This window comes from Ruditapes philippinarum, unplaced genomic scaffold (assembly GCF_026571515.1).
Source record: "Ruditapes philippinarum isolate M1 unplaced genomic scaffold, ASM2657151v2 ctg1417_1_1_1_1, whole genome shotgun sequence".
NCBI lineage: Eukaryota > Metazoa > Mollusca > Bivalvia > Venerida > Veneridae > Ruditapes > Ruditapes philippinarum.
Window position 1 is genome coordinate 60,364 of NW_026860012.1, and position 26,375 is coordinate 86,738.

Genomic DNA, 26,375 nt, shown 5'->3' on the forward strand with positions numbered 1-26,375 from the left:
TATTTTGAACATCCCTTTGATCAAAATTAAAACCTAGCTCAAATTCAATGTATCACACAAACATTTATCACCACTCTAAAGTTTTTATCTCATATAAAACCAGGCAATCTATATTGTAAAACCTTACAGTTTTTAAAGTGAAACTACATAGTAGTACTGAAAGCAAATCTAGCCAGGCCTGCAAAAATATCTTAAAGAAGGAGCAATGAGAAAATGTTTTGTTTTACTTCAAAGAATGGTTACACAAGTAAAAAGAGTTGGTCAACATATGGTAAACTAAAGCAAAATTATGGTAATCTTCATTTAAATAATAGAAACAAAGTATGAAAATTTCTCATAAGTCTTTCTCTCACATTATCTCGTCTCTTCACTCTCACTTATATAACTCTTCTCTAATTTTCAATATTTCTCACTTATCTTGTTGACATCTCGTTTCTTCACTCTCACTAATATTGTTTTTCTCTCACTTTCAGTATTTCTCACTTATTTTGTTTTCACTCTCCATGTTTCTATCTTGCTGATGTTGTTCTCACTTATTTTTGTTACATTTTTGCTTTTCTTATTTCCCTTTAATATTTCTTGTTACTTCCTACTTTATCTTGCTTCCCTCTTCATGGCATTGTTCCTCTTTTACTTATCTTGCTCTTCATTCACATATATTGTTCCTCTTTAATTTAAAAATTTCCCCTCAATTATTCTCTCATTTGTTTTGTTTCTCTCTTGCTTACCTTATTCATATCTTACATAATTTGTCCCTAACTCACTGATCATATTTCTTCTATATAAACATACAGACAAATTTGTCATACAAGACGTCTAATTCTATGTACATGTACAAAATATATATGCTACTTTTGTTAAAATTTAGATCAAAATTCCTTAACAACATAATGAATATATGATTATATGATACAACAAAAAAGAAAAAAACATTAATCAGTGAACAATGTTTGACACATATGATATAAAATTATGGTTAACAAGAAGAGGGAAAAAACAACACGCTAATTAAGCGTCTTCTTTTAAAACAAACACAACAAAAACAAGACAAATGACTATCTACAGACACTGGGTTTTAATATACATGTACAAGCAATAAATGAACATCAAAGGTGATAAATAAACATAAATGTAACTAATTGTGTTAAGTTTTAAGATAAAATTATTTCTGTGTTTTTTTCAAAGCACATATGTACAACTATCTTCCAGGGAAGTTTCTAAGCAGGTTACAAATATCTATATGTTGTATCCATTTTTTTGTGTGTGTTTGGTTAGATTATAAGTTGTAACATTACATAATATAATGATAGGACTTGTAATCCAACCAAAAGAGGCATTACATTAAAGTCTTATGACAACTTTTGGGCTTTACTAATGGAGAAAGGCTCTGTGCATTATTTCAGGCATAAGCAAGCACTGGAGTAGAACCTTTGACCTTCCATAAGCTAGCTGGATAGCTTCCTCACATAAAAGAATACACAATCCTTGGCTCAAATAAAACCAGCAGCAGTGACAGGCAAGTGGTTTAAAGTCAGTGATCTTAATTAACCACTTGGCCCTCACCAAGACCCAAACATTTACTTTACTTCACTTATTCTATTATCTAAATAATTCATTAAACTTGGTCTTCACAGTATAAATATTTAGAACAATATAAGATAAAAATATCTTTGAACTGTTATTTAACATGATCATCCGTACAAACCATTCCCAGCTAAATTAAATTACACCTGTCAAAAACTATCTAAACACCCTGACACAAAATCCTTTCTCCAATATCTAAATGTCTTTTTCTTATTCAAAATAATACAAGAACATTCTTAAAATGTTTCCCAGAGGCTGATTGGTTATCTAAATGAATAAAATATGGAATCAGCCAAAAGCTAAACTCCTTTCTTAGACTGGTCTACAAACTGACCTGAAAGTCATCAATTTTGAATCATTTTCTATCTATGATCTGTGTATGTATGTATATAAGATATCTATAAGTAATAAAAGGTAATCAAAAATTATTTTAACAAAACCAAAGAAGCAAAATCATTACTCCCAATCCTAAATAAAAACATAGAAATATATTTTGCATAATTAATATCACAACAAAGTAAGCTAACAGGTTCTACTACATAAATAATCTTTATTAAGATATGATTCATATAATATACCTGTATAAATTTGTAGAAGTATCAATCTATTTACAACTTGCTCAGTATTTCTTTAAAATGAAGCTTACAATTTATTAAAAAATTAAAAAAAAAAAATGACAATATTTGAACATACATCACAATTAACCAAATATGATTAATTCTATCTAAAAATATCCCTTTTCTGACTTTACTATGTGCCTACAGAAAGTCAAAGAAATTAATGTATTAAAAAAAAATATTAAGGCCAAGATTTTTTTTACAAAAAAAAACTTTCATTTATAAATCCAAACTAATTCACATTTTGAGCAAATTCCTTATCGAACAATGCACATCACTTCCTATATTTAGATAAAAAACCAAACTGCACAAGAATTGTGACATTCTTGATTGTTTGCACAAACATACAATATATAGCTAAAAACTATAATAACAAATATTTCTTTCTATGCCGTAGTTATAAAATTGTTCAACCAATAACCAACAAATAAGCACTGCATCAGTATAGGAAGGTTTAAGCAAAGGAAAACAATTCTTACAAATCAAAATTTCTACCAAACAATGGTAGTATACCATTTATTATTCAACTGTAAAATAAGAGAACCATGCCACAGCACATAATTTCTGTATTCTGACCAAAAACTTAATTGTCAAAACCAAAATGTGTTGTTAAGTTTTGCAAAGTTTTCACCTTATTCATATTAATATTTTGTTAAAAATTGCTGTTTTTTCTTGTTTTTGTTCTTTTTAAACATTTTCTTTTTTAGGGAGATGCCACAATCTCAGTCTTATAAACTCATTCTCGTTAATCAATTTAAAATCCATAAAAAATGTGAACAATTCTCTATATATATTGATGTACCCTCGTGAGAATGTAAAAAGCACCAGTATTTGCTCTACCAAAAGCAAGACATCATCATAATAATGTCATGATATCATGGTTACAATCTGTGCATGCTTATTGCTACGGAAACAGTAAAACCATTTTAAAAGACAAAAATGTTTTACATACAAAACAGAAATTAGAAAAATAAACAGAACTTTAATTATGTAAGCACTTTTTAACATGTTCATGTCATGTATGAACAATATCTAACTCATGCCTATCAATATGAATTATTTTTCGTTTGTTTTTTTCCCCGTCTAAAAATAAAATTCAAAACGCAGAATTCAACCCAAAGTATCTATTCTAACAGTAACATGCCAAATCATTTTAAGCCAATGTCTGATGACGAATTCTTTTTTTCTCATTTTAGATTTATTCTGTCATTCCACTATACTTTAATAATTAAACTTTAAAACAGCTGATAAGCAAATTGCCATTTTGATAACTTGGGTGTTTATCTTTTTCTGATCTGCCATTTGACACAACCAGTGGATTTCAATAGCTATGGTATGGCAATACAATGATTTACCTTGTATAACAATCGTGCAATAATTGCTTAAGAAAGTTTTACTAATACTAGTAGTTTATATAACTAAAAGTGCAGCCTTTACCGTGCAGATTTATCTTAAAGCAAAAAGCTTTCGTATGGTCGAAAACATGCTAAAGTATCACCAGTATCGTGTGCTCATAACTTTTAAAGTCATAAATTTTCAGTACACGTAGGTAAAGTAAAATTGTAAAAACACAAGTGATAATATAAGAAGATTTCTACAGAAATGGTTTTTTCATGTATGCAAGCAAAATTTTCATCCTATCTGGCTATGTGTCAATATGATCACAAAAGTGTTCCTCATGATATAAACTAACACAGTATTTAGCTTCACACAACCGCATGCAAGAACCTGCATAAATATCACACATGTGGCACCATAGTTTAAAATGTTTATGTCTGTTAACAGTGCTGTCAACTGCACTGTCAGTTACATTACTTTTTCTTCTGTGGACCTCGTGGTGGCGTGATAGGTCGACCGGAGTTCATACCCCCATATTGGTACTTTGCCTTCTTTTCTGAAGGTTTCAGGATCTGTAAAAAAGTTGAGTTTAGTTAGGAAATTTTGAAATATAAAATATATCTATTAAAATAAATAAAATAACCTTTCAGTCCTGACCTGTAGCTATTTACTAGTATTCAGTAGCTATTTACTAGTATTCAAGCCTTTTGTTATTGCACTACTTTTACAACAATCCATGTTAAAGTAGAAATAGCGACTTGCAAGGGAAGCCACTGAACTATATAATTCACATATAATCACTACAGATTACACTAAGTTTCCATCCCATAATGACATCTCTAGATTTGAAAAATTTAGTACATTACAAAGAATCTGATATATATTGCAATAGAAATTTTGGTATTGCTTTACATGCTAAACATTTACCTTGACGCTAACCATTTACATTAATTAATGCTAAATGAAAAACAAATAAGACATTTAAATATATATTTTTGGCTAAATTTTTATGAATATTTCAAATATAAAATTGAATCTCCATCAAATTACCTGGAAAGAGCACATAAGAGTTTCATCTACAGACATCATACCACCAGCATTGTCAAATTCTCCGCAGTAATTTGGTGCAGAAAACAGCGTAACTAACTGTCTCTTGGCAAAGAATTCATAACCATCTTCTACAACCTGAATATAAAACTCAATGTATTATACAAAGTCTGAAATTGAAAACTTAAAACAGCTAAATCCTTTTTTCATTCTTAAACTAAAGTTAAAATATGCACACAATAATGTCAAGGTGTTTAACTCATTCGACCCGTATGCCGAGTATAGTCGTCGTCTTTATCTGTTATCGTGTACCGCGCGCCGAGTATAGTCGTCGTATAAAATTTATCGGCTATCCCGCATGACGAGAGTAGTCGTCGCGTATTGAACTACTACTGTATACCGCGTGACGAGTTATGTCGGCGCATTTCATTGGTTGTTTCGACGGGTTATATTTAGATTTGAGGTATTTTGACCAATCAGGAAACGCGTTATATGTATAGTATAAAGGTTTACCTATACGAAAGTGAAAATTTTATCGAAATATCTCTATCTGAAAAAAAGTTATATTGCGTTAAAAAAATGGAAAGTCGGAAGAATTTATTTGACATAATGTTTGATACGGACTCGGAAAATGGCGCAAATTCGGATTGTGACATTAGTCTCGATAGTGAAAGTGAGATAGAATCAATCGGATAGATCGAGTGACAGTCAAAGTGAAAATGAAAGTGCGGACGAAAATGTGGAATATTCTCAGTGGAAGACAAACGATCGGTCAGAATTCAATGCCTAAGAGACCGTTCACAGGCCCAAATCCAGATCTTGATTCGGACTCAAATGAATTTGATTTCTTTGAACTGTTCTTTTCTGTGTTTCTGATTGAGCTACTTTGTAGACAGTAATTTTGATATTGTTTACAAAAATATTTAGTTGATGACCTTTTTTTCATTCCTTTTTATCCAGAAAAGTAACATAATTGAAAGCTCTAGAAAATAATAGTAACTGTTCTAATGTAAGAAATACAAAAATGTAAATACCTAACTGGCTTACAGTTTTTGTATTTATTTTGTAATTATTTTATATTATTATGATTATTATATTATATAGATCTATAATTTTTATAATTATTATATATAATTTTGAAATTATCTAAAATTAATCCACACATATAACAATTTTCATTCATATTTCATATATCGATTATTTTTTCCGGCTAATATTTTCTTACTTTTAGACACAGTAGTAAAGATAAATTATTTATTGTTTCCTTTGAAATTTTCTTAAAAAAAAAATCAACAGGAAAATAAAAGTTTTTTTTAATGAATATGAATTTCTGACGTATATACACCTCTGCACCATAAATGTTACATTTCTTGTCTGTTTTATGAGCTCCATAACATAATACTTATATTTGCTCATCAGTCATTACTATACTTATTTATTTGCATAATGCTTCCAAAGTATTCATTTCTAATTTGTAAATTAGCAGTAAATTTCTCAATATATTTTTTAAATTATTATATAATAGAGAAGAATGTTTTAATAGAAATATATACAATAAATAAAGTTCTTTTATTACAAATAAACTGATTTTATGTTGAAAATCTTCTTTATTTTATTGATAATAAATCACTCCAACATGTTGCCATAGTGATGGAAGTTACACCACTGATTAGGTAATTTTATTGCCAACATTTATGTGTCATTTCAGCTTGATTGGATTAAAAATGAGATTGCCAGAGGCAAATTACATAATGCACCCCCTATTATTTATGACCTGTCAATAAAACAGTGCAATATCCCTCAGGGAGACAGTTTAGATAAAATCAATAAGGTACCTAGGAGTTGGCTTATCAGTTATCAGTAGGGTTTAAGTGGTAGACAGTGTACAGGGTTGAATGAGTTAACTTTTTGGTATAGATTAAATATATTAAAGCTTTTAGTGAAAAAATCTACAACCAAAACTTTATAAATTGGTATTTACTGATTTTCTCCTTTTTGAACTTTGCATGATCACTAATTGTAACAGTTTGTTTATTATACAACAAATTTTTGGTAATATCTCAGTGGTCCGTCAACCTAACAGGCTTTCCTGGATTAACTAACCAGTTTTTACCAAATTCTTTCAAATGACCAACTACCAAGCCCAACATGTTTTCTGAAACAGCTGTGAGAGACAAACAAACGACCATCAGACCAAATGTCAAGTAAAATCAAGTTTCAGAGAAATTTCAACTGACTCAGTGGATCAAACCAGCTTCCCCTTGATTAGTACCGATTACTTATCTCATGAATGCTCTCTCTCTAAGCATGCGGACAAATTGAAGGGTGTGAGAAGAAATTCATTATTTCTCATACCTGGTGAGCTCTACATATCAAGTCCAAATCATGTCTGTTCAGGAATTTACTGACAACATCACCACCAAATGTAAATGATACACCTCTGTCATTCTCTCCCCAACCTTGTACATCTTTGTCAGGATCTGACCATAGTAAATCACATAATAAACCTGAAAATAATGTAGTACATAATTTAAATATACATGTATCATACTTTTCTTGAAAGATGAAGGAAACATAACATATATATTTTTTTTATTTTAATAATTTTTGTCTGTTTTTTATTGTTCATTCTAGATTTGCAAATGTATTCTCAATTTTCTTGTAATTCATTGGTACCTCTTAATCTTGAAAATGCTGTAATAATTCATCACATGGGTTATACAATTTATCACATACCCATGTAACAAAAGCGACTCTGTGAAAACAATATTGCACAGCCATGCATATATTTTGATGTCACATGTGGCATCATTTGAGTTATAGTATAAAGACATGCTAAATGTTAGCATTACGGTAGAAGCACTTCAATGCACCCAGGGTTCAATTTACCAAAAAATTCTTTTATTGGACATGTGATAAACAGAATATAATATTTGTGAAGCTTCATTACTAAATATATTGAACATGTTGAGTAAAATAACATTATACTAGCCAGAGGCTCACATAATTTTTGTATTAAACCTACACTCAATTCAATATTCTCTGTTAAGGTAATCCATAATCAAGTAGAAAATACATGTGTGAGAGGTTCACTGCAAGGTATGCAATAATGGTTGTTCTTTACACTAGACCAATTTACAACACAAAATAAGTAACACTTTGTGTAGACAATACAGCATATTGGTATAATAATTGATACACAGTATATCCTTTGCAGAGCATCACCCTTAGGGTGGCAAAGATTCTGGTTGTTGCTGATGGATGTGTTCTAGATGTGGAGTTTAGAAAAAAATTATTTAAACTATTTTTTTTTTGTTTTTTTTTTGTAAAGAGGAAGTTGTTCTACAGAGTGTTGCTCTGCAGAGGTTACACTAATAATATCATTATGATATACTATAATACCTGTGTCAGGCACATCTGTTGGTCTCATAATTCTTCTTATTTGTTCCATTGATTGTAAATCTGGTGAAAGACCTGAAATCAAATATTTTGTTATTTCAATATAGATTAACTCAATACAGGATTGGAGCAGTACCCCTAGATGCTTGCAGAAATCATGATCACAAAATAGACAAATCTGGTTTTTTTCTGCCAATTCTTACATTATTCATTCATTATCATGCATAAATTGTTGTGAAAAGATAAATTAGACTTCTTAAGGTTTATTCCCTTGGGTGAAAAGGCAATCAATTTTCTAGCTCCATCCAAAGGTCAAGTGGTGACTTTCTAGAGTTATACATGTTTTCAGGACAAAAGTTGATTTCCTATTTTAGTAATCCAGACATATGAAGACACCTAGGTATTAGTACTATTACTACTAAACATATTCCTAACATGAGAGTCTCCGAATAGATTTAGAAAAACTCATGGGGATAACAATAGCTTCAAAGTTGATGCTTTCAATACGTAAGCTAACTACCTCTATTAAAATCTGTGGAAGCATTAAAGTCAATTTGTGAAAATGGTTAATCCATGCAAAAAAATGTTCACAAAATGGTTCAAATGAAATATCTACCTCCATGGCAACAGAAGATTTTCTCATCGATAATGGCTGCTATAGGTAAACAATTGAAACAATCTGTGAATGTCTTCCATAACTTTACATTGTATCTTCTTTTACCTGAAAGGTTGAATCAACAAATCAAAATAGTTTTGTAACTATAATTAGATAATTAAAGAACTGGGGGAACTGAATATGTTTAGGTATTCAAACTGTGCAATAGATGGAAATTACATACTGTATACTGTTTTTTTAGTTTGTTACATTTTTTTGATTATTGGTTTTATATAGTGGTCATGTGGTGAAAATAATTTCAACAATGTCGAGATAATTCAAAAATCAATATACATGAAAATATAACTAGAAATGTGTCATCATGCCATGGATGCCCCCGCATGCAGCCAAAATTTCAAATGTTATAATATTTAGTGCCAAATTTGTTTGCACAAATTATTTTTTTCATTTTAAGTTCAAAGCCCTTAAAACTTTTCAATGTTAACACAAACCATTTTCATACAATGTTCAAGGCACTGAAATTATTCAGTCTAAACCTTTTGAAAATAGCATATTTCATATTTGTAGCCAAAATAATGGCTACATACATTTCAGTGCTGAAACTGAAAGTTCAAACTTTTTCCAACATTCAAGAAAGACAAGTTTGTCCAATATCATTGAACCACGACCAAATTCAAACTTAAACTGCTTATTCCTAAGATGTATCTATATTTTTTTATAAGTGAAAGGGACATAACTCTGCCAAAAAATCATCGAACCATGACCAAATTCCAACTTGACCTGCCCATTCCTTTGACATATCCATATGTCAAATTTGAGTTGTTGGGTAGATAATGAACAGAAACTGTAAATTTCATATTATTTTCAAAGTGAAAGGGGCATTACTCTGCCAAAAATCATTGAACCATGACCAAATTCCAACTTGGCCTGGGCATTCCAAAAACATATCCATATGTCAAATTTGAGTTGAATGTGTTGTACCGTTGGGGAGATAATAAACAGAAACTGAAAATTTCATATTATTTTCAAAGTGAAAGTGGCATAACTCTGCCAAAAATCATTGAACCATGACCAAATTTGAACTTGACCTGCGCATTCCTTTGACATATCCATATGTCAAGTTTGAGTTGAATGTGTTGTACCGTTGGGGAGATAATGAACGGAAACTGAAAATTTCATATTATTTTCAAAGTGAAAGGGGCATAACTCTGCCAAAAATCATCGAACCATGACCAAATTCGAACTTGACCTGTATTTTATCATGACATATCCATATGTCAAATTTGAGTTGAATGTGTTGTACTGTTGGGGAGATAATGAACGGAAACTGAAAATTTCATATTATTTTCAAAGTAAAAGGGGCATAACTCTGCCAAAAATCATCGAACCATGACCAAATTCGAACTTGACCTGTATTTTCTCATGACGTATCCATATGTTAAATTTGAGTTGAATGTGTGCAACCGTTACTAAGATAATGAACGGAAACTGATGATGACGGAATGACGGAACAGGGTAACACTATATGCCCCGGCCATTACATGGCGGGGGCATAAAAATTCATGATCACTACACAAGCAAATTTTAACAGTGAATAAACTTCAAAGAATTAAGCACAATAATATCTTTTTTCCATGTTAATTGCAACTTACATTCATCATAAAATCCATAGATTCTGTTTATACTAGCACACTCATGGTTACCCCGCAGTAAAAAGAAGTTTTCTGGATATTTTATCTTGTAAGCCAACAGCAAACAAATTGTCTCCAAGGACTGTTTCCCTCTATCTACATAATCACCTAGGAATAAATAGTTGGCTTCTGGTGGAAATCCTCCATATTCAAACAGTCTCATTAAATCTGTGTACTGACCATGTATATCACCTAAAATACAAGCAATGTCATTAACTATTTATTACATACAAGTATATATTCTGCTTGGTACCTAGTTATATACATTGTATCTACTTTAATAACAAGGAAATTGGACAGATATACCCTGATATTAGTAAGAAAATTTATATTGCATACCAGTAATAGGAAATGCACTTTTAATGCAGCTACCCTAACTCTCTTATTCAAATTAGACAATGTCAGTGAAAATTTCCTAGATTTCAATAAATGTCATTGTCTGCAATGAAAGTTCTACCTAAAGATGAGCACAGAAAATCTTTAAATAAACAAAATTCACAGGCTTAAAAAGAAACTACTTAACATGTTACAAAAGCTTACCACAAATTTTGAGTGGGGCCTCTAGTTCAAGAAGGATGGGCTGACTGAGGAAAATTTCTCTTGATTTTAAACAAAGTCCTCTAACTTCGGCTTCTGTCATCTGTACAGTCTTCCCAGGACGACATCCTCGAACTTCAATAAAACAGATTTTTTTCCGCATATTAAATATGTTAAAAAAATGAACAGTCGTTTAAAATGTGTGCATACATCTGAAACATTAATCATTTTCTAAATTTATGTTCCATTTTGTTAAAAAAATAAATTGTGATACAAAGTAAAGGTAGTTTTAATATATAAAATATTGAATTGCGCCACGCTTTAAAGATGAGAACCAGACTGACTACAGACCCTTTCATTTAAGACCGTATTAAAGTTGTCGCCCTTGGATGACGTCATTGGGGGATACGGTGGGATTAAGTACAATAATAGAGGGATATAAAGATCTTAATCCTTTCTCTTGTAAGATTGGCAGATTAAAACTGCCAAAATTTTGTGTAATTGAATAAGATATTACATAAAATGGATGCTGAAATGAATAAAATGTTTACTATAATAAGGTTAACGATTTGTTTTAATAGTAGACCATATTGCTGGGTAACTGATCATGATTACCATTTTCGTTAGATTCTTAATAATGAAAATTTTCCCAGGCAAGTAAATCGTACTTACTTGCTAATACCAGAGATAGATAATGTATCATATGTCTCTGCTAATATACAATACCCAAAAGATATTTTGAGTTTCAAAAATGTAAGGATTCTGTCGTTTCGAAAAAAACGGCGGCGTAATAATTAATTGCAAAATACTGGTTTATTAAAAATCATTAACTAAGACAAAGAAAAACAACAATATAAATATATGTAATTTCAAAAAGAAATGTAAAAGCATAAAAAGTAAAAATTCTTTTGAATGTACATGAATGTACATGTATACTATTTGTGTCGGCAAAAAATGCACTCTCAAAAATTGTACCACCAATATATTTAAGCTGGTAAAGTAATATTTTTAACTTGATACTTTTTAATTCATACTCTGCTTATCAAATATTTTTTAAAAAATCACAAAAAAACAACAAAAAAACAAGTTGTGAACACGTTCACAGATTTTTGTTATTAACTGAATTATAATTTTTCGTATTTTTGACTGTGCCAGTTGGTAGGACTCTGGATCGAGTATCAAATCAGTAAGGCATGACCAATAAAGTCCCTAGGATGATCCATAACAAAATTCAGACCATAAATATTTTGACAACTAACAAAAGTGACGTAATCTAATGTAATGTTATAACTCTAAAAAATGCACCCTGGTGATTTATGATATCACAGCCAAGTGCCGCTTGTATGCACCCTGTTTATTAATATGTTACAGCTCAGTGGCGCTTCAATCTATTTATCTATGAAATAAGTTACTGGGGAAAAGGTCTTTATTCTTATAATCATAAGAATAGATATTTAATTTCAAAATTATCTTATTATCGTCTGGTGCGAATCTAACATTATAAAAGACATTGCCACATGGTTTTCGTTTTTTCCAGAATATTTATAAAATTATATCCTTCACTGGTTCTTTGAAATATTTTTTGTACGGCATAATTAAATCTTATTTTCATGTTTGTCACAAATACGCCGGAATTTCCTAAATGACAGAAAATAACACAGAAAACTAGAAAATGACCATTTAAATTTATAATAGGCAATTTCAGTGTGTATGGGTGTTTTTAAAATTTGATTTAGTTCCCGGCATTAATTAAAGAAAATCTAGATCTAATAAATATATTCACTTTTCACTCCGTAGCGAGAATTAATCTCAATCTTTGTTTTTGTATTTTTTGCTATTGTCTTGATATTGAACTTATGTATGCATGCGTAAATTTTTACATGTTATAATCATAATTGAACGGTCAGTATTTATGCATTTAACTTTTCAATACTAAAGCTAACATTCTATGCGCCCTGCATAGTTTTATCCCCCATTTACGTCACATCCGGTAAGGGAAGTAACTCTTCCCTTACTGTTATCGCTTAAATGAAAGGGTCTATAGAAGGTGCCTTTTGCTAATATGTTGGTTCCCATATTCAAAGTGCGGCGTATTTGAATATGGCAAAGCTGCGAAGCCAATTCTGAATTTGTCGAAAGAATTTGCAAATTGAGGAAAACGGCAATAATCTTGAAGTTTATTTCGCCTGTTGTTTTGTTTTTGACCATCAGCCTGAAGAATTATATCTGAAAATATTGGAAATGAAATAAAAAACATGGTGATTTTGACGGAAGGTGTGCGAACATTTTTATCTTGTGTATTACTATAGACGTTGAAATATGAAATTTTTTCAAACCGCTTATATTAAGTTTTTATTTATATATATGATCGGTACATATGCTGGGATTGACAAATATACATTTTATTTGGATTTTAAAGGTGTTTGGAGCTTCACACCCGGAGTGTCTGTGGAATTAATTGGAAAAAAGGTTATCTACAAATGGAAATTAAGGTTAAATCAACGTATGTCACTCTGGTTAGGTTTCTTAACAGGTCTGATCCGAAACTTTAATGACGCAGAAGATGAAAAACAAAAATATTAAAAAGCGGCTTAGACACAGTTTTGGTAGTTCTTGCTTCCAAAACTTTATAAGCAACCTTCTAACATTTTTGTTTTTCATCTGATGCGGCATTAAAGTTTTGGATAAGACCCATTATGAAACCTTATCAAAATAACATACGTTGATTTAACCTTATTTTTCATTTTCAAATACCTGTGTCCCAATTAATTCTTGTGCATTTTGCGATAAAACAATTATTTTAATATCGTTCTACACAGTTTAAAGTATCCAATTGTTAATATTGTCATTAAAATTGGCTATCTAACTGTGAAGCATCAATTACACTGACAACAGTCTTATTAACAGATTATACAAAGTTTTAGACTTTCAGAAAAAAGTCAGACATTTGGTCTGACATACCATGAAAATCTGTCAAACCGAAACGAAATCTGTCGGACCGAATGAAATTTATCAAAATCAAAGGAAAACTTGTGTTTGTATAAGTATTTCTAAAATTACTTTTGGTTTTAATTTTTTAACGTAAAATCTGCTCTTTCTTTCAGCGCATTTTCACCGCCTCCATGTTGTACACCAACAATTGATGGTCCTGCTTCCATATTTTATTAAATTTTCTTTCAGGTCTATTCTTTTTCTTCTTTTCTGCACGCTCCTCTGATGTATAATTTTGTTTTCCCAGGTTTGGCACCTTCGTAATATTTTAGCAACGCCATTTTGTATATGTGTGACATGTGTAAAAGCGGGACAGCCGGACCGATCCGGAATAAAGAATTGTCAGGGCTCTAGCTAGACCAAAATTTTAGGGAGAAATGACTTCTCCCTCAGCTCCTATCAGGGAGAAGTTTGACGACATAAGGAGAAGTGAAAAAGTGCTTAGTACATTGATTTGATCTATAAAAAGGAGTTTTACCTATTTATTGATAGTGATGTTTGAAGTATAAGTTCTAAAACCCTCTATCATCAGACCATTATAATGTTTTCTTCCTGATTAACTCCACACACCCCCCTCCCTTAAGAAAATATTCATTGTACAACACATACTGGCAAAATTCTCAATGAAAATTAATGTAAACCATACCTTAAGGAATTTTCATTAATAAACTACATTTTAAGTGCTACTGGACACATTTTAACAAAACAAATTTTCCTTTTGGTAACTATTATTTTCATCGTAAAAATCGGCATCGCGAAAATATGTGACAATTGAAAATTTGTCTGTTTCCTGCAGAAACACTTACAATTCTAGTTGTTGTTGATTTTGATTATATTTAATTAAATATTCAATGATTATTTTTAGATTGTTATTCATCCGCTATTGCAACAGGCATTGTAAAACAAAATTTTCGAATTTGTAGTTTACCGCATAATTTACCGAGGTTTATGTAACTTTTTGAAGACAAAGTTTATCTACTACTGTTTTTGACTTGTCCAAAATTGGTCTAATGTGGGTCAATGTTTTTTAAGTTCTTTAACAAGTTTCATTTTTACTATCAAACAGGTATCAAACCATTTACTTGTGCTTCTGTGTGTATTAATTTATATGCAAGTAAATTTACACGGTCTGTGTGAGGTTGCGTGTAATTACTGTCAAATATGGTAAGAGCAATTCCGGGTGTAAGCTTTTTACACTCGCTGATAAAATAGTGGCAGGTGTCGTAAAATTATGCCTAAAAAATGTGATGTTTACATCTGCATATCATGTCACTTAAATGTGTTAATTGATGTCAATTATCGGCAGTAACTGCATGTGCGTCACCAATTCAGTTTGATTTATGCCTGGAGGCGAGGATTAACTTAATTAACATGCACTGTATGATATAAATGTACATGTGGTCAGTAAAAAAATGCGGCGAAATCGTTTTCGCTTTGATGTTCAAACTCGACGAAGTTCTGACACTTTAGGCGACTAAGTCGCCGAAATCGCCCAGTTGCTAGAGCCCTGATTGTCACACCTAATTAAAATTTATCAGACATGTCTGTCTGACCGAAGTATTGCAGGAAATCTGGTTTTATCAAGGTATGCTTCACTTTACTTCATGGCATGTTCCATGAATGAAACAAGTGTGTGTGATTCCTGGCACGATTATTGGTGGACTTTCCTTACGCGTCTGTCTTCAACGTTCAAGTCATGTCATAGTTTATAAACAGGTATGCTGAAGACCTTAAGCTACAGTTTTGGAAGCCAGAGCTTGTGACTCAGTTTATGAATTATCAAACACACGATATGGAAAGAAAAAGACGGAACACTGGAATACGCGTAGTTTAAGTATGATATTGTACAGCCAATGAATCTTTATGGAATCTCAAGTGAAAAACGTATTTGGTGTACAATATTTGTCAAAACAAACTAAAAATTTAAAAAGAAAGTTTTAAATTATTGCCAAAAAAAGATGAACATTTTGACCAAATTTTCGATGAAGTGTGAAAATTTGCAAGACACAATTGCACATTTTTATTTACTGACGTGATTCATAACAAGGTAACATATATTATAGGTAGAAACCTTCTAGAAGCCGAGAAATCAAGCTGTCAACATTCAATTCTGTCTCCGCCATTTTGTAAGGAAGTATTAAGGTGTGACGTCATACGACAACACCTTTGACCTCATACAGTAATGCACAACCATGTAATTTTACTAATGCTTCATTTATGTCTTTACATATGACCAGTTGCTGAATCGACAAGTAATATTGAAATATATGATATATTTTACTTTTTGACGTGCCATTAACAAAATTTATTCTAGCACTTTAAAATAGTAAAATAGTATGTGCACCCTATCTTTTGGAATTTAATCGAGTTGTTATTTCAGGTATTAGAACACTAAATAAATTTCACTAACACAGTTTACCCAAGCCACATTTAGCTCCATGCCCGAGCCATTTTCTTGTAGACACTTCACCTCTCATTTTATGAAATCTGATTGAGACGCTACATCCCCCAATTTGTGGTTTTGTGTTTCACATGAAGGTGAAAAATTGAAATATTATCAATGGTGATTAAAAATATTTATTGTTTGAATATATTTGTATTATAAATTAAATGTATACCTTAGAAAATAGAAATGGTGTTGTTGTTTTTATTTTCATGAAAAATGTTACTACTAAGGCATTTGTGAAATAGTAAACATGTAATATCATAAATAAATGTACATTTTCATTTGTCTAAAATATTTCTATTATAATTATTTCAAAATTGCACTGATTCAAATAACTCTTATAATTCTAATAATTTTTTATCACTCATTTCAAGGGTGTGATTGTTTCTCCATAGATATATGATGATACTATATCCACTTTCATACTTACTTTCTTCTTTAATTGACATGTACTACCTCGTTAGTTTACTGTTTGAAAGTCATAAATACATGTATATTTATTTGTAAGCAACTATATCACCGCATGTTTATTTTTTTCCTATTAATTTTGTACACTGTCCTCTTTTAATTGTCTTTCATGTTATTTTTACATGTTGTAATTGATTAGAGTTCCAATTGTTAAATGTAAAATGTTTAATTGATTTTATATTCTAAAAGTTTCTTGTGTATGATAACTCTAGGACATTAATTGACAATTTAAATCCGTGGATAACTGTAAATTGACCAAAATGATACAATTATGTTTAAATGTTATAAATATACTTAAAATTGCCCGGAGTTAAATATTTATCAAAATTATTAAAAGTAAAGAAAATTAACATAGAAAAGCGTATTTTTTTATTGAAATACTTACTCTTGTGAGGGGTGACTGAAGTGTCTTACTGATTTTGGATGAAGTGTGTTGAAGAGATGAAGTATCTTCACAATTTTAGGGGTGAAGTTTTTTGGGGAGTTAAGTGTTTTGTTCCCGTACCTGCAGGAAACGTTTTAAAACCTAACTACTTAAAGAAACATTCTATTGGTTTACTTATGAACACTGATGTTAACCTTCCAGATTACAAACAAATCTTTGTTTACTTAATTTTAGAAATTATATTAAGATTCAAATGAGCCAAAAGTTGTATATGTCTATTGTTGTTGAGAACTCTATTGAAATATTTGCTGTTATACTTACTCCAATATTATCAACTATCCAGTATACTGATATGAAAATAAGATGGGTTTACGCATATACTTTATTTTTAAAAATATTATTTAAAATACTTATATATAATCAAAATGACAAGAGTTTCATAACAGTAGAGTCTTTTATAACAGACAAATTATTGTCTATAAAACAACTTCTATTGCTTTAATATTACAAGTTAATATCCTTATCAAGAATTTTAAGTGTGTATTTTAGTTTTTAAACAAAGTCAGTATTTTTTCCAACACGACAGCGTATAACACTGGTATAGTTAAATCAAATATATGTCACTGTTTAAGGTATAATCTGCTTTGGAATTAAACCTAATAGTTTGCCTCTAGAAAGGAAGAAATGGCATAGCTCTATGAACATACGTATATACTGCCTTCGAAATATTTATGAATTGATTTCTAAGTGTATTTACTTCTTTATTTAGTTTTTGAATAAAGTATATATTTTATGGCATTCCTTTTTGTAGTTTCTAAAATACATTGAAAACAAGGAAAACACATTTAGAACACAGCTTTAAACCCGCCATTAACAACTTTAATATGATTTGACATTTGACATTTTTGTCTATGGCAGAAAACACTCTATTAATAATAGTAAATTTGCTGAGGCAAAACACAATAAAACAATTTTATTTTATTAAAAAGAACTACAAAATATGACATAATAGATACATGCAATATACATAAATTCAAATTAATCAAGAAGTCACACGACACAATTTCTGCGTCGAACAAAGCGACTTCTTTCACACAGAAAACTTAGAAAAAGGAAACCGTTCAATAACAAACTTAATAAAATTGGCATTCAATATATATATATATATATATATATATATATATATATATATATATATATATATATATATATATATATATATATATATATATATATATATATTTATGTATGTAAAATATAACCAAACAAAACTTTACTGCTTCAAATTCAGAAACATAATGTGTCCATCTTCAGTGCAGATTCAAATGGAATCTTTGTGGAATATAAAATATGTATACATGTATTGCTACAATGAAGCAAAATATTAGACATTTCCTTGCTCTAACACGACTGTTTAAATAATTACACGAAAATGTTTTGAATCCATGATGGTCATGACACTGTAAGATCTTCAGTTTTGCAATATCAATCTCTTTAATTGTAGAAAATTTTAAAACTTTTTTCATGTTTCCTTCACGGAGGATTTTCTCTGGAGAAGTCTTGGTGGGGTCAAAGGTCTATCTGATTTTATACCATCGTATTTGTACTTCAGTTTCTTCTGCATTGGTTTCAAAATCTAAGAAAGTAACAAAATATATTTTATTTGAAGTTTTCAGACAATCTTTTAAAATTGTATAAAACTTTTTTAAACCTATTTGACTATGTTAAAGTAAAACCATGATACAACAGAAACAAGGTCAGGCACAGAAGTTAAATACAATGTTCGATTCTGTTTACACGTCAATGCATTTTAAAAATGGGAGTAATTTTGAAAGGAATGGCAGTAGAAACAATTAAAGAAAAACCTAGTTTTATTTTGAGTTCTTAAGATGAAAATTTTCATGACTTATCATCAGCTTAATAAAATGAATGGTCCTTACAGACAAAGATACGGTTTATACTGAGATTAAGATAATGATGACGAAAATGCTGAGACATATAGAATATCTTCTGGGTTTTTTTTTGTGTGTGATTTTTTCCAAACGATGTAAATTTAAGCATATATTCTTTCTATATGGAAAATAATGGTTAATTTAGATTTTTTGAAATAAAGATTCTAGCATTACCTGAAATGAGCACATCAAGCTTTCATCCACAGACATCATCCCTCCAGCGTTATCAAAATCACAATAATTTGGTGCTGAAAATATGGTCACTAATTGCCTTTTTGCGAAAAATTCATAACCGTCTTCAACGACCTAGAAAGATAAGAAGATTGATTGGGTAAACAATACCTTTGGAAATAAAAAATAAAGAATTTAGTCATGTGATTAAAAAAATGAAATATTACGATTTACAATGACTTTATCCAAAAGATTCAATCAAAATAATTGAACTTGTTTTGACGATTTTATTAGCATATGCCTGTTTTGAGCACACGGGAATGAAGGTGGGTAGCATATGAACATGCGGTTTATAATAATAAATTACCGACATACCTGATGAGCTCTGCATATCAAATCAAGATCATGTTTGTTGCAAAACTTGCTGACGACATCACTTCCAAATGTAAAAGAAACACCTCTATCGTTCTCTCCCCAATCCTTAACATCCTTCTCCGGATCAGACCATAACAAATCGCATAACAGACCTGTAAATTAGATTATTAAATCACGCCCGTTTAACTCACAACGAGTGAAAAATGTCCATCGGTAAAAATGTTGTGAGCAACTTCCGTTCCTCGTTGTGAGCACCCATCTTTGACGTGTGACACGATAAACAAGGTGACTTTTTCATAATTTTTGAAGATTGCAGACATTTATGTAAAAATATCGGAATGCAGTTAGCTAGCGATGTGTTTTCCGAGTATGCACATGTAAAGATATTGTCTGTTGGTGGACAATTTGATGGAAATACCGTGCGACGCAGTCACTCGGGGTAGCTGGAAAACTGGAGACAACTTCTCTTTGGACCTAATTTAACATTGAAAACGTCGATTCTGGTGACGTATTGTGCATTCTTACCTAAAACAGATGCCCACAAGTCATCAGCGTAAATTATTATCTGAAAGTCTTCATAGAAACCAAGATATACCCTTTTTGCTTTAATCCTCGTTGTGAGCACCATAACCTCGTTGTGAGCAAGACAAGCGCAGTGCGTGTATGGTTTTAATATGTTATTCAGATGGTGAAAATATAATTTTCAATATACCACAGCAATTAAAACGTTTTTGCACAGCAGCATTTCTTTGCACTTGACGTTGTGCATACCCCAAAGGGAGGCATATTAGTTTTGAACTGTTCGTCTGTCAGTCCGAGCAAATATATGATATTTATGAGCTTCATTCCGTAGTTAAATAAAGAACAAAAACTCATAAAATTCAAATTAAGAGCTATTTTTGAGCTAATTTTGCTAATGGACGTTGGTCCAGGTGGTGTTTATGAGCTGATTTGCCTCATAAATATCAAAAGTTGGTACGTCCGTCAATCTGTCCGAAAACTTTTACATTGGCCTTAACTTCCTTATTAGAAAACGGATTTGATTCATATTTGAACACAACATCCCTTAGCACCTTCCTACGGACCTGTATTTTTTTACCTTGACCCCTGAATGGCCTTTACCTTGAAGGTCAAATTGTCCAAAAACATTTAAGATTGGCCATAATGTCCTGGCATAATGTTTAGGCACAACACATCTTTGGACAAGGCCTTTCAACTATCCTATTTTATTTGAACTTGACCCCTGAATGACCTTCACCTTGAAGGTCAAATTGTCCAAATACTTAAAAATTGGTCAAAACTTCCTTATTAGTAAACGGATTCTACTCATATTTTGAAACAACACCCCTTTAGGCAAGATCTTCAAACTGATCTGTATTTTTTTTATCTTGTACCGTGAATGACCTTCTAGAACATCCAAAAACTTTAAGATTGGTCATCACTTCTTTATAAGTAAGTTGATTTAATTCATATTTGGACACAATGCCCCTTTGGACAAGACCTTCCAACTGACCTATATGTATTTCACCTTGACATTGAATTACCTTCACATTGAAGATCTAATTGTCCAAAAACAAATAATCTATCTGGTCCATAAATCAAAGGACAAAGCACCACTTCAGGGGCATTGTCAACTTACCGTGATAGTTCTTGTTTTACATAACTTGGTCAGTCTTCAGCTCAGGATAAACATATGTATGTGTGTATCACACAGACTGTGAAATTGTTGAAATATTCATAAACTCCCGTGATGTTCACTCCAGCCAAACTAGATTATACGAAACAAAATACCTGATTTACCTACACTGATTAGTTCTTCTGTTAATCTGATGACTTGTGAATATGAAGAATAATTTTCAAAAAAACTTTTAAAAAGAAAAAGAAGAACTATTGCAAAGAAAAACTTTTGTACAAAAACGTTTTGATTGCTTTTGGTAGATTGAAAATTGTATTCTTGCCATTTGAATTACATATTAAAACCAGACAAGCACTGCGCTTGTCTTGCTCACAACGAGGTTATGGTGCTCACAACGAGGATTAAAGCAAAATAGAGTATATCTTCGTTTCTACGAAGACTTTCAGATAATAATTTACGCTGATGACTTGTGGGCATCTGTTTAAGGTAAGAATGCACAAAACGTCACCAGAATCGACGTTTTCAATGTTAAATTAGGTCCAAAGAGAAGTTGTCTCCAGTTTTCCAGCTACCACGAGTGACTGCGTCGCACGGTATTTCCATCAAATTGTCCACCAACAGACAATATCTTTACATGTGCATACTCGGAAAACACATAGCTAGCTAACTGCATTCCGATATTTTTACATAAATGTCTGTAATCTTCAAAAATTATGAAAAAGTCACCTTGTTTATCGTGTCACACGTCAAAGATGGGTGCTCACAACGAGGAACGGAAGTTGCTCACAACATTTTAACCGATGGACATTTTTCACTCGTTGTGAGTTAAACGGGCGTGTAAATCAATGTATACACGTAACAAATAGTTATTTGTTATCTAATAGGTAGTGTGAAAAGATTCATTGTAAGCATGATGATTACGGAAACGAACGCTCTAAACCTGACTCGTGCAGATTCTCTTACATTGACTATAACATCGTTAAAGTACTTTTTATATTTGAATATACAAAAAATATGGAAAGGTATGGTCAGCCGAGAACACTGAAAGTAAGTTAGACAAATTAAATAGTTGAGTATGGAAAGTGAAAAATATCTGTCACGCCCCAAGCATCAAGGGTACAACGCAATATTGCAATACACTGCAAGCCGAACAGTTGAACGACGGGTTTTGCATAATGTTATAAAAGTTACGTGGACAAACATTGTGGAACAGAGTTATATTCAAAATTTATAGTTTATTTGGCAACACATACCTTTTTAAAGGAGCAAATTCAAACTAACTACATGCAGGTGAGAGGCAGTGGAAATTAAAATGAATATTCGTCAGTTCTTTGTGTTGAAGAACGAGCAAAAAGAATATTTTCAGTTACATAGCTTCTCGAACAATGATATTTTGGTCAAAATGTCATTATATTTATTCCTACGGCTTAAGGTATTTTCTTTTAAAGTTTAACATTAAACGAAAATGAATCAAGAAGTTAAGTATTGTATTATTATACAGACCTGTATCAGGCACGTCTGTTGGTCTTGCAAGCCTTCGAATCTGTTCCAGTGACTGTAAATCTGGTGATATTCCTAGATTATAGATGTTAATATCATAACATTAGTTACAACAGGCATAAAAATATTCATGGGCATGATCAATAATAGCTCTATGATAAATGACAATAATTTTAAACAACTGATATCATTGATAAATGTAAAGAATTATCAATGTAAATGATTGATACAATTAATAATTTATAGCAGTACTATGAAATGGGGTTGTGCAAATTAGCTCAATACATAATTTAGATATCTGCCAAGATTCTGAAATTAAACAAAACTGGGTGATCTCAAAAGAGAAATGAAAACATGGATGCAAATGTCTCAATACAGAACGTGCTAATGATCCAAACAATGATAATACTATTGGACTGGCTGAGATATAAACATATATACATATTCATTTCTAAAACTGAAAGCAAAGGGAATAGTGAACTAACCTCCATGGCAACAAAATATTTTATCGTCTATTACAGCTGCTACTGGCAAACAATTGAAACAATCTGTAAATGTTTTCCATAACTTTTGAGAATAACGTCTATTACCTGTTTAAGTAGAAACGGAAAAAAAATAATTATGCAAGTATATTTAGAGATATCAAATCACAATCATACATAATAATAATGATAATAATAACAATAAACTAGTTCTTTTGTGGTTTTACTTACCCATCCATATATGCAAAATATATTAATATTAAAGGAAGGTAGTGATGCATATTAAATATACGTTGTATCATATTTTCTAATTTACCTTAAACTAATAATTATACACAGCACAACTAAACCAAGCATGGTTTTGTCCATATTTATGTTGTTGGTTTTCGTTTTGTTTTTTGTTTTTAAACGGCAACATTTTTCAGAAATCAAACGGCTTTTACATGATTGTGTCAATAATTCATCTTTATATTGGTAATTCAGCAATATAAAATGCCTTTAGCCATATCAGTGACTCAAGTTATCCAGGGGTTGATTAAGGGCAAGCATTTGTATAGTTGACAAGGAAATGTTTGACCAACGAAAAAAGCACAATATTTGAATTATAATTACACAACCCAACATAAATTGTTTTGAAGTTTCATAGTATTATCCATAGAAAATTGCATGAAATAGCATAAAACACAAATAAAGTTATGAATGTAAATTAAGTATTTCACGTTTCATATAGATATTCGTCTTTTTTATTATCAAAGTAAAATAATTACATAGATGTATTCAATGCCATTGAAAAACAGATTTGGCAACCCAAAATATCATTATAATGTACTTACATTCATCAAAGAATCCATACTGTCTATTAACACTTGCACATTCATGGTTACCACGCAACAAGAAGAAGTTTTCTGGATATTTGATTTTGTATGCCAGTAACAAAGATATCGTTTCTATTGACTGTCTACCTCTGTCCACATAGTCGCCAAGGAACAAATAGTTAGATTCTGGTGGAAAGCCTCCGTACTCAAATAATCTCAATAAATCGTAATATTGGCCGTGTATATCACCTGCAAAAACGATCAATTTCTGTTAAACATTTAGTTGAAATAAGTATGTATGTGTATGTAAAAGCAAATTTAAAGAAAATAATATTTGTTACCTTGACATAGTTGTTATCATTCCTTAAAACATAATTATATATTCCGTGTAATCAACCGAGCACATTATTTTAATTTTAATTCAAACAAGTCCAACGCTATGTGACACGTAAACAATCCTTTTTTTCAATTTTTTTTTCAAAACATTTTGAAATTGAAACTTTCCTCATCAAAGAAATAAATCCTTCACATGGAACAGGTGGACCACAAGATCCATCATCGACTTGCGCGGCAATCAATAAATTAGCACTCAAGTCCTCGCGAAATGGATATCATTATTAAATAAAAACAGCAAAAACTTCCACTGCAGACATACCACAAATTTTCAATGGCGCTTCCAGTTCCAGCAGCATCGGCTGGGCAAGAAATATTTCTCTTGATTTCAGGCATAGTCCTCGTATTTCCTGCTCCGTGAGCTGTACATTCTTTCCTGGACGGCCTCCTCGCACTGAAATATATATAAGAAATATAATTATAATGTACATTTGATATTAAATATATCTCATTTTTATTGTGTTTTAGCATGTATTGTTTGTTTTATTTATTTTCCTCCTTAATTATCTAACCTAGTTTACTTAATAATAAATATTACAGAGGCAGCCATTTTGAATTGTTCGTGAACGAAATATTATTAGTTTTATCAGATTAGTTATTGTTTTGAGATGAATATAAAGCATATGTATTAAATTAAATATTGTTGGGCCTTCAGGAAAAGTAGAGAATGGTTGTTTAAATGGTATTTTATGTTAAGTGAAAACTTTTGAAAGTGTTTATAGACTTGAAGGCTGCCTTAACCAAAATTGGTCTCTACTTAAACAAAAAGGGGTTCATATGCTTATATAAGAGTACATATGATATAACAGGACAGAGACCGTTTAAAAGCTTTTCTATTATGCTGTCAATCTCGATTTCAGCCATCTTTTTCTTCGATTTATTTATCGCTCTGTGTGTATGTGTTCGTTGCCTGTCGTCTGTTAAATAATGAACAAATGCGCAGCAACAAGGTTTTATATGACTGCCTACGTCATTCATCGGTTTATTGACTTTCGGATTACAGTTTAAGGTAATGTTAACCCAGCAAACTACTTATTTAATAATTTGATATGGTATCAAATACATGTATTCAGGTACAATAAACATTTATTTTTGTCTGATAATGGTCAGATAATATATTTGAGGCATTAGTTTTTTTCCAGCTTGTCTGTCTATTTGTCTGTCTGTCTCTGCGGAGAACTTTAATCATGGCTTAAATATTTTCATTCCATTATTTAGAGCCCTTGTTCTTGATAACGTTATTTCTGGGCAAAATCTTACTATTAATTTATTTAAATGTGACAGAGAGCAAATTGAAGCGTTCACAAGAAATCACGATGAGGAGATAATTGATAAAGTAATAATTAGGTACATTTGTATGCTATTTCTGTTGAAACATCACTTAACTGTCATTTTATGGAAAAGGACACGATATATATAAAAAATTATATACAATAGAAGGTACTTATTGGGTTGAACTATTTTTTTAAGAATATTGAATTCGCACTTTGTTGTGTATCTCCGTTTCTTGTTTAATGTTCTGACCTTATCAAAAGTTTCATTTTGTTACCATTTTTGGACATGTGTTCCCTTAAACAACACCAACAGTCTGGCATGAAGACTTGGCTGTCCGTTTCCTATGAACTTAATCAAATGTCGCAAAGTTAATTGTAGCTGCTTATTGTATACCCAATTAGGCTAGAGACTGGTAGATATGAGCGTCTGGCAGTAAATGATAGAATTTGTCCTTTATGCCATTTAGGGGTAGAAAATGAAAAACATGTGTTATTGTACTGCAATGTTTATTCTGACATTAGGAACGACCTGTTTGTAAAAGCTATGGAAATAGATAGTGGGTTTGAAAATTTAAGTGATGATGAAAAGTTATACTTTATACTCTCCAATCCAAATATTGTTAAGTGTGCGGCAAAATCCTGTTATCAAATTCTTAAC

The 26,375-nt window shown here is 31.1% G+C and overlaps 2 protein-coding genes across 3 annotated transcripts; both read right to left on the reverse strand.

Moving 5' to 3' along the window:
* Positions 1–216: 216 nt before the first annotated feature.
* Positions 217–16,047, reverse strand: LOC132758609 (serine/threonine-protein phosphatase PP1-beta catalytic subunit). 2 transcript variants are annotated; one of them, XM_060750301.1, is made up of 8 exons: positions 15,892–16,047; positions 10,833–10,964; positions 10,254–10,484; positions 8,602–8,706; positions 7,989–8,060; positions 6,942–7,093; positions 4,590–4,724; positions 217–4,111 (listed from the first exon to the last, which is right to left on the reverse strand). In XM_060750301.1, the coding sequence occupies exons 1-8, from the start codon at positions 15,941–15,943 to the stop codon at positions 4,013–4,015; spliced, it is 978 nt and encodes a 325-aa protein (XP_060606284.1). In that variant the 5' UTR covers positions 15,944–16,047; the 3' UTR covers positions 217–4,012. The 2 variants fall into 2 exon arrangements, with proteins under 2 accessions (XP_060606284.1, XP_060606283.1); XM_060750300.1 differs by having other exon boundaries at positions 10,833–10,967; positions 15,892–16,005.
* A 2,316-nt stretch (positions 16,048–18,363) lies between these two features.
* LOC132758610 (serine/threonine-protein phosphatase alpha-2 isoform-like) lies at positions 18,364–25,397 on the reverse strand. The gene is made up of 8 exons (XM_060750303.1): positions 25,262–25,397; positions 24,706–24,837; positions 24,069–24,299; positions 23,239–23,343; positions 22,757–22,828; positions 19,618–19,769; positions 19,246–19,377; positions 18,364–18,755 (listed from the first exon to the last, which is right to left on the reverse strand). Exons 1-8 carry the CDS (start codon positions 25,305–25,307, stop codon positions 18,642–18,644), a joined length of 984 nt encoding a protein of 327 aa, XP_060606286.1. The 5' UTR covers positions 25,308–25,397; the 3' UTR covers positions 18,364–18,641.
* Between the last annotated feature and the right edge of the window lie 978 nt (positions 25,398–26,375).

Excerpts from the sequence above, each read along its gene's own strand:
- LOC132758610 (XM_060750303.1), bottom strand. The coding sequence starts at position 25,307 with ATGGCTGAAATCGAGATTGACAGCATAATAGAAAAGCTTTTAAACG. Across the intron at positions 24,838-25,261 it reads AATAGAAAAGCTTTTAAACG|TGCGAGGAGGCCGTCCAGGA; the intron begins GTCTCTGTCCTG and ends TATATATTTCAG. Across the intron at positions 24,300-24,705 it reads AGCGCCATTGAAAATTTGTG|GTGATATACACGGCCAATAT; the intron begins GTATGTCTGCAG and ends TCGTTTTTGCAG.
- LOC132758609 (XM_060750300.1), bottom strand. The coding sequence starts at position 15,943 with ATGGCGGAGACAGAATTGAATGTTGACAGCTTGATTTCTCGGCTTCTA. Across the intron at positions 8,061-8,601 it reads AATCTTCTGTTGCCATGGAG|GTCTTTCACCAGATTTACAA; the intron begins GTAGATATTTCA and ends ATTTGATTTCAG. Across the intron at positions 4,725-6,941 it reads TGATATGTAGAGCTCACCAG|GTTGTAGAAGATGGTTATGA; the intron begins GTATGAGAAATA and ends TTTTATATTCAG.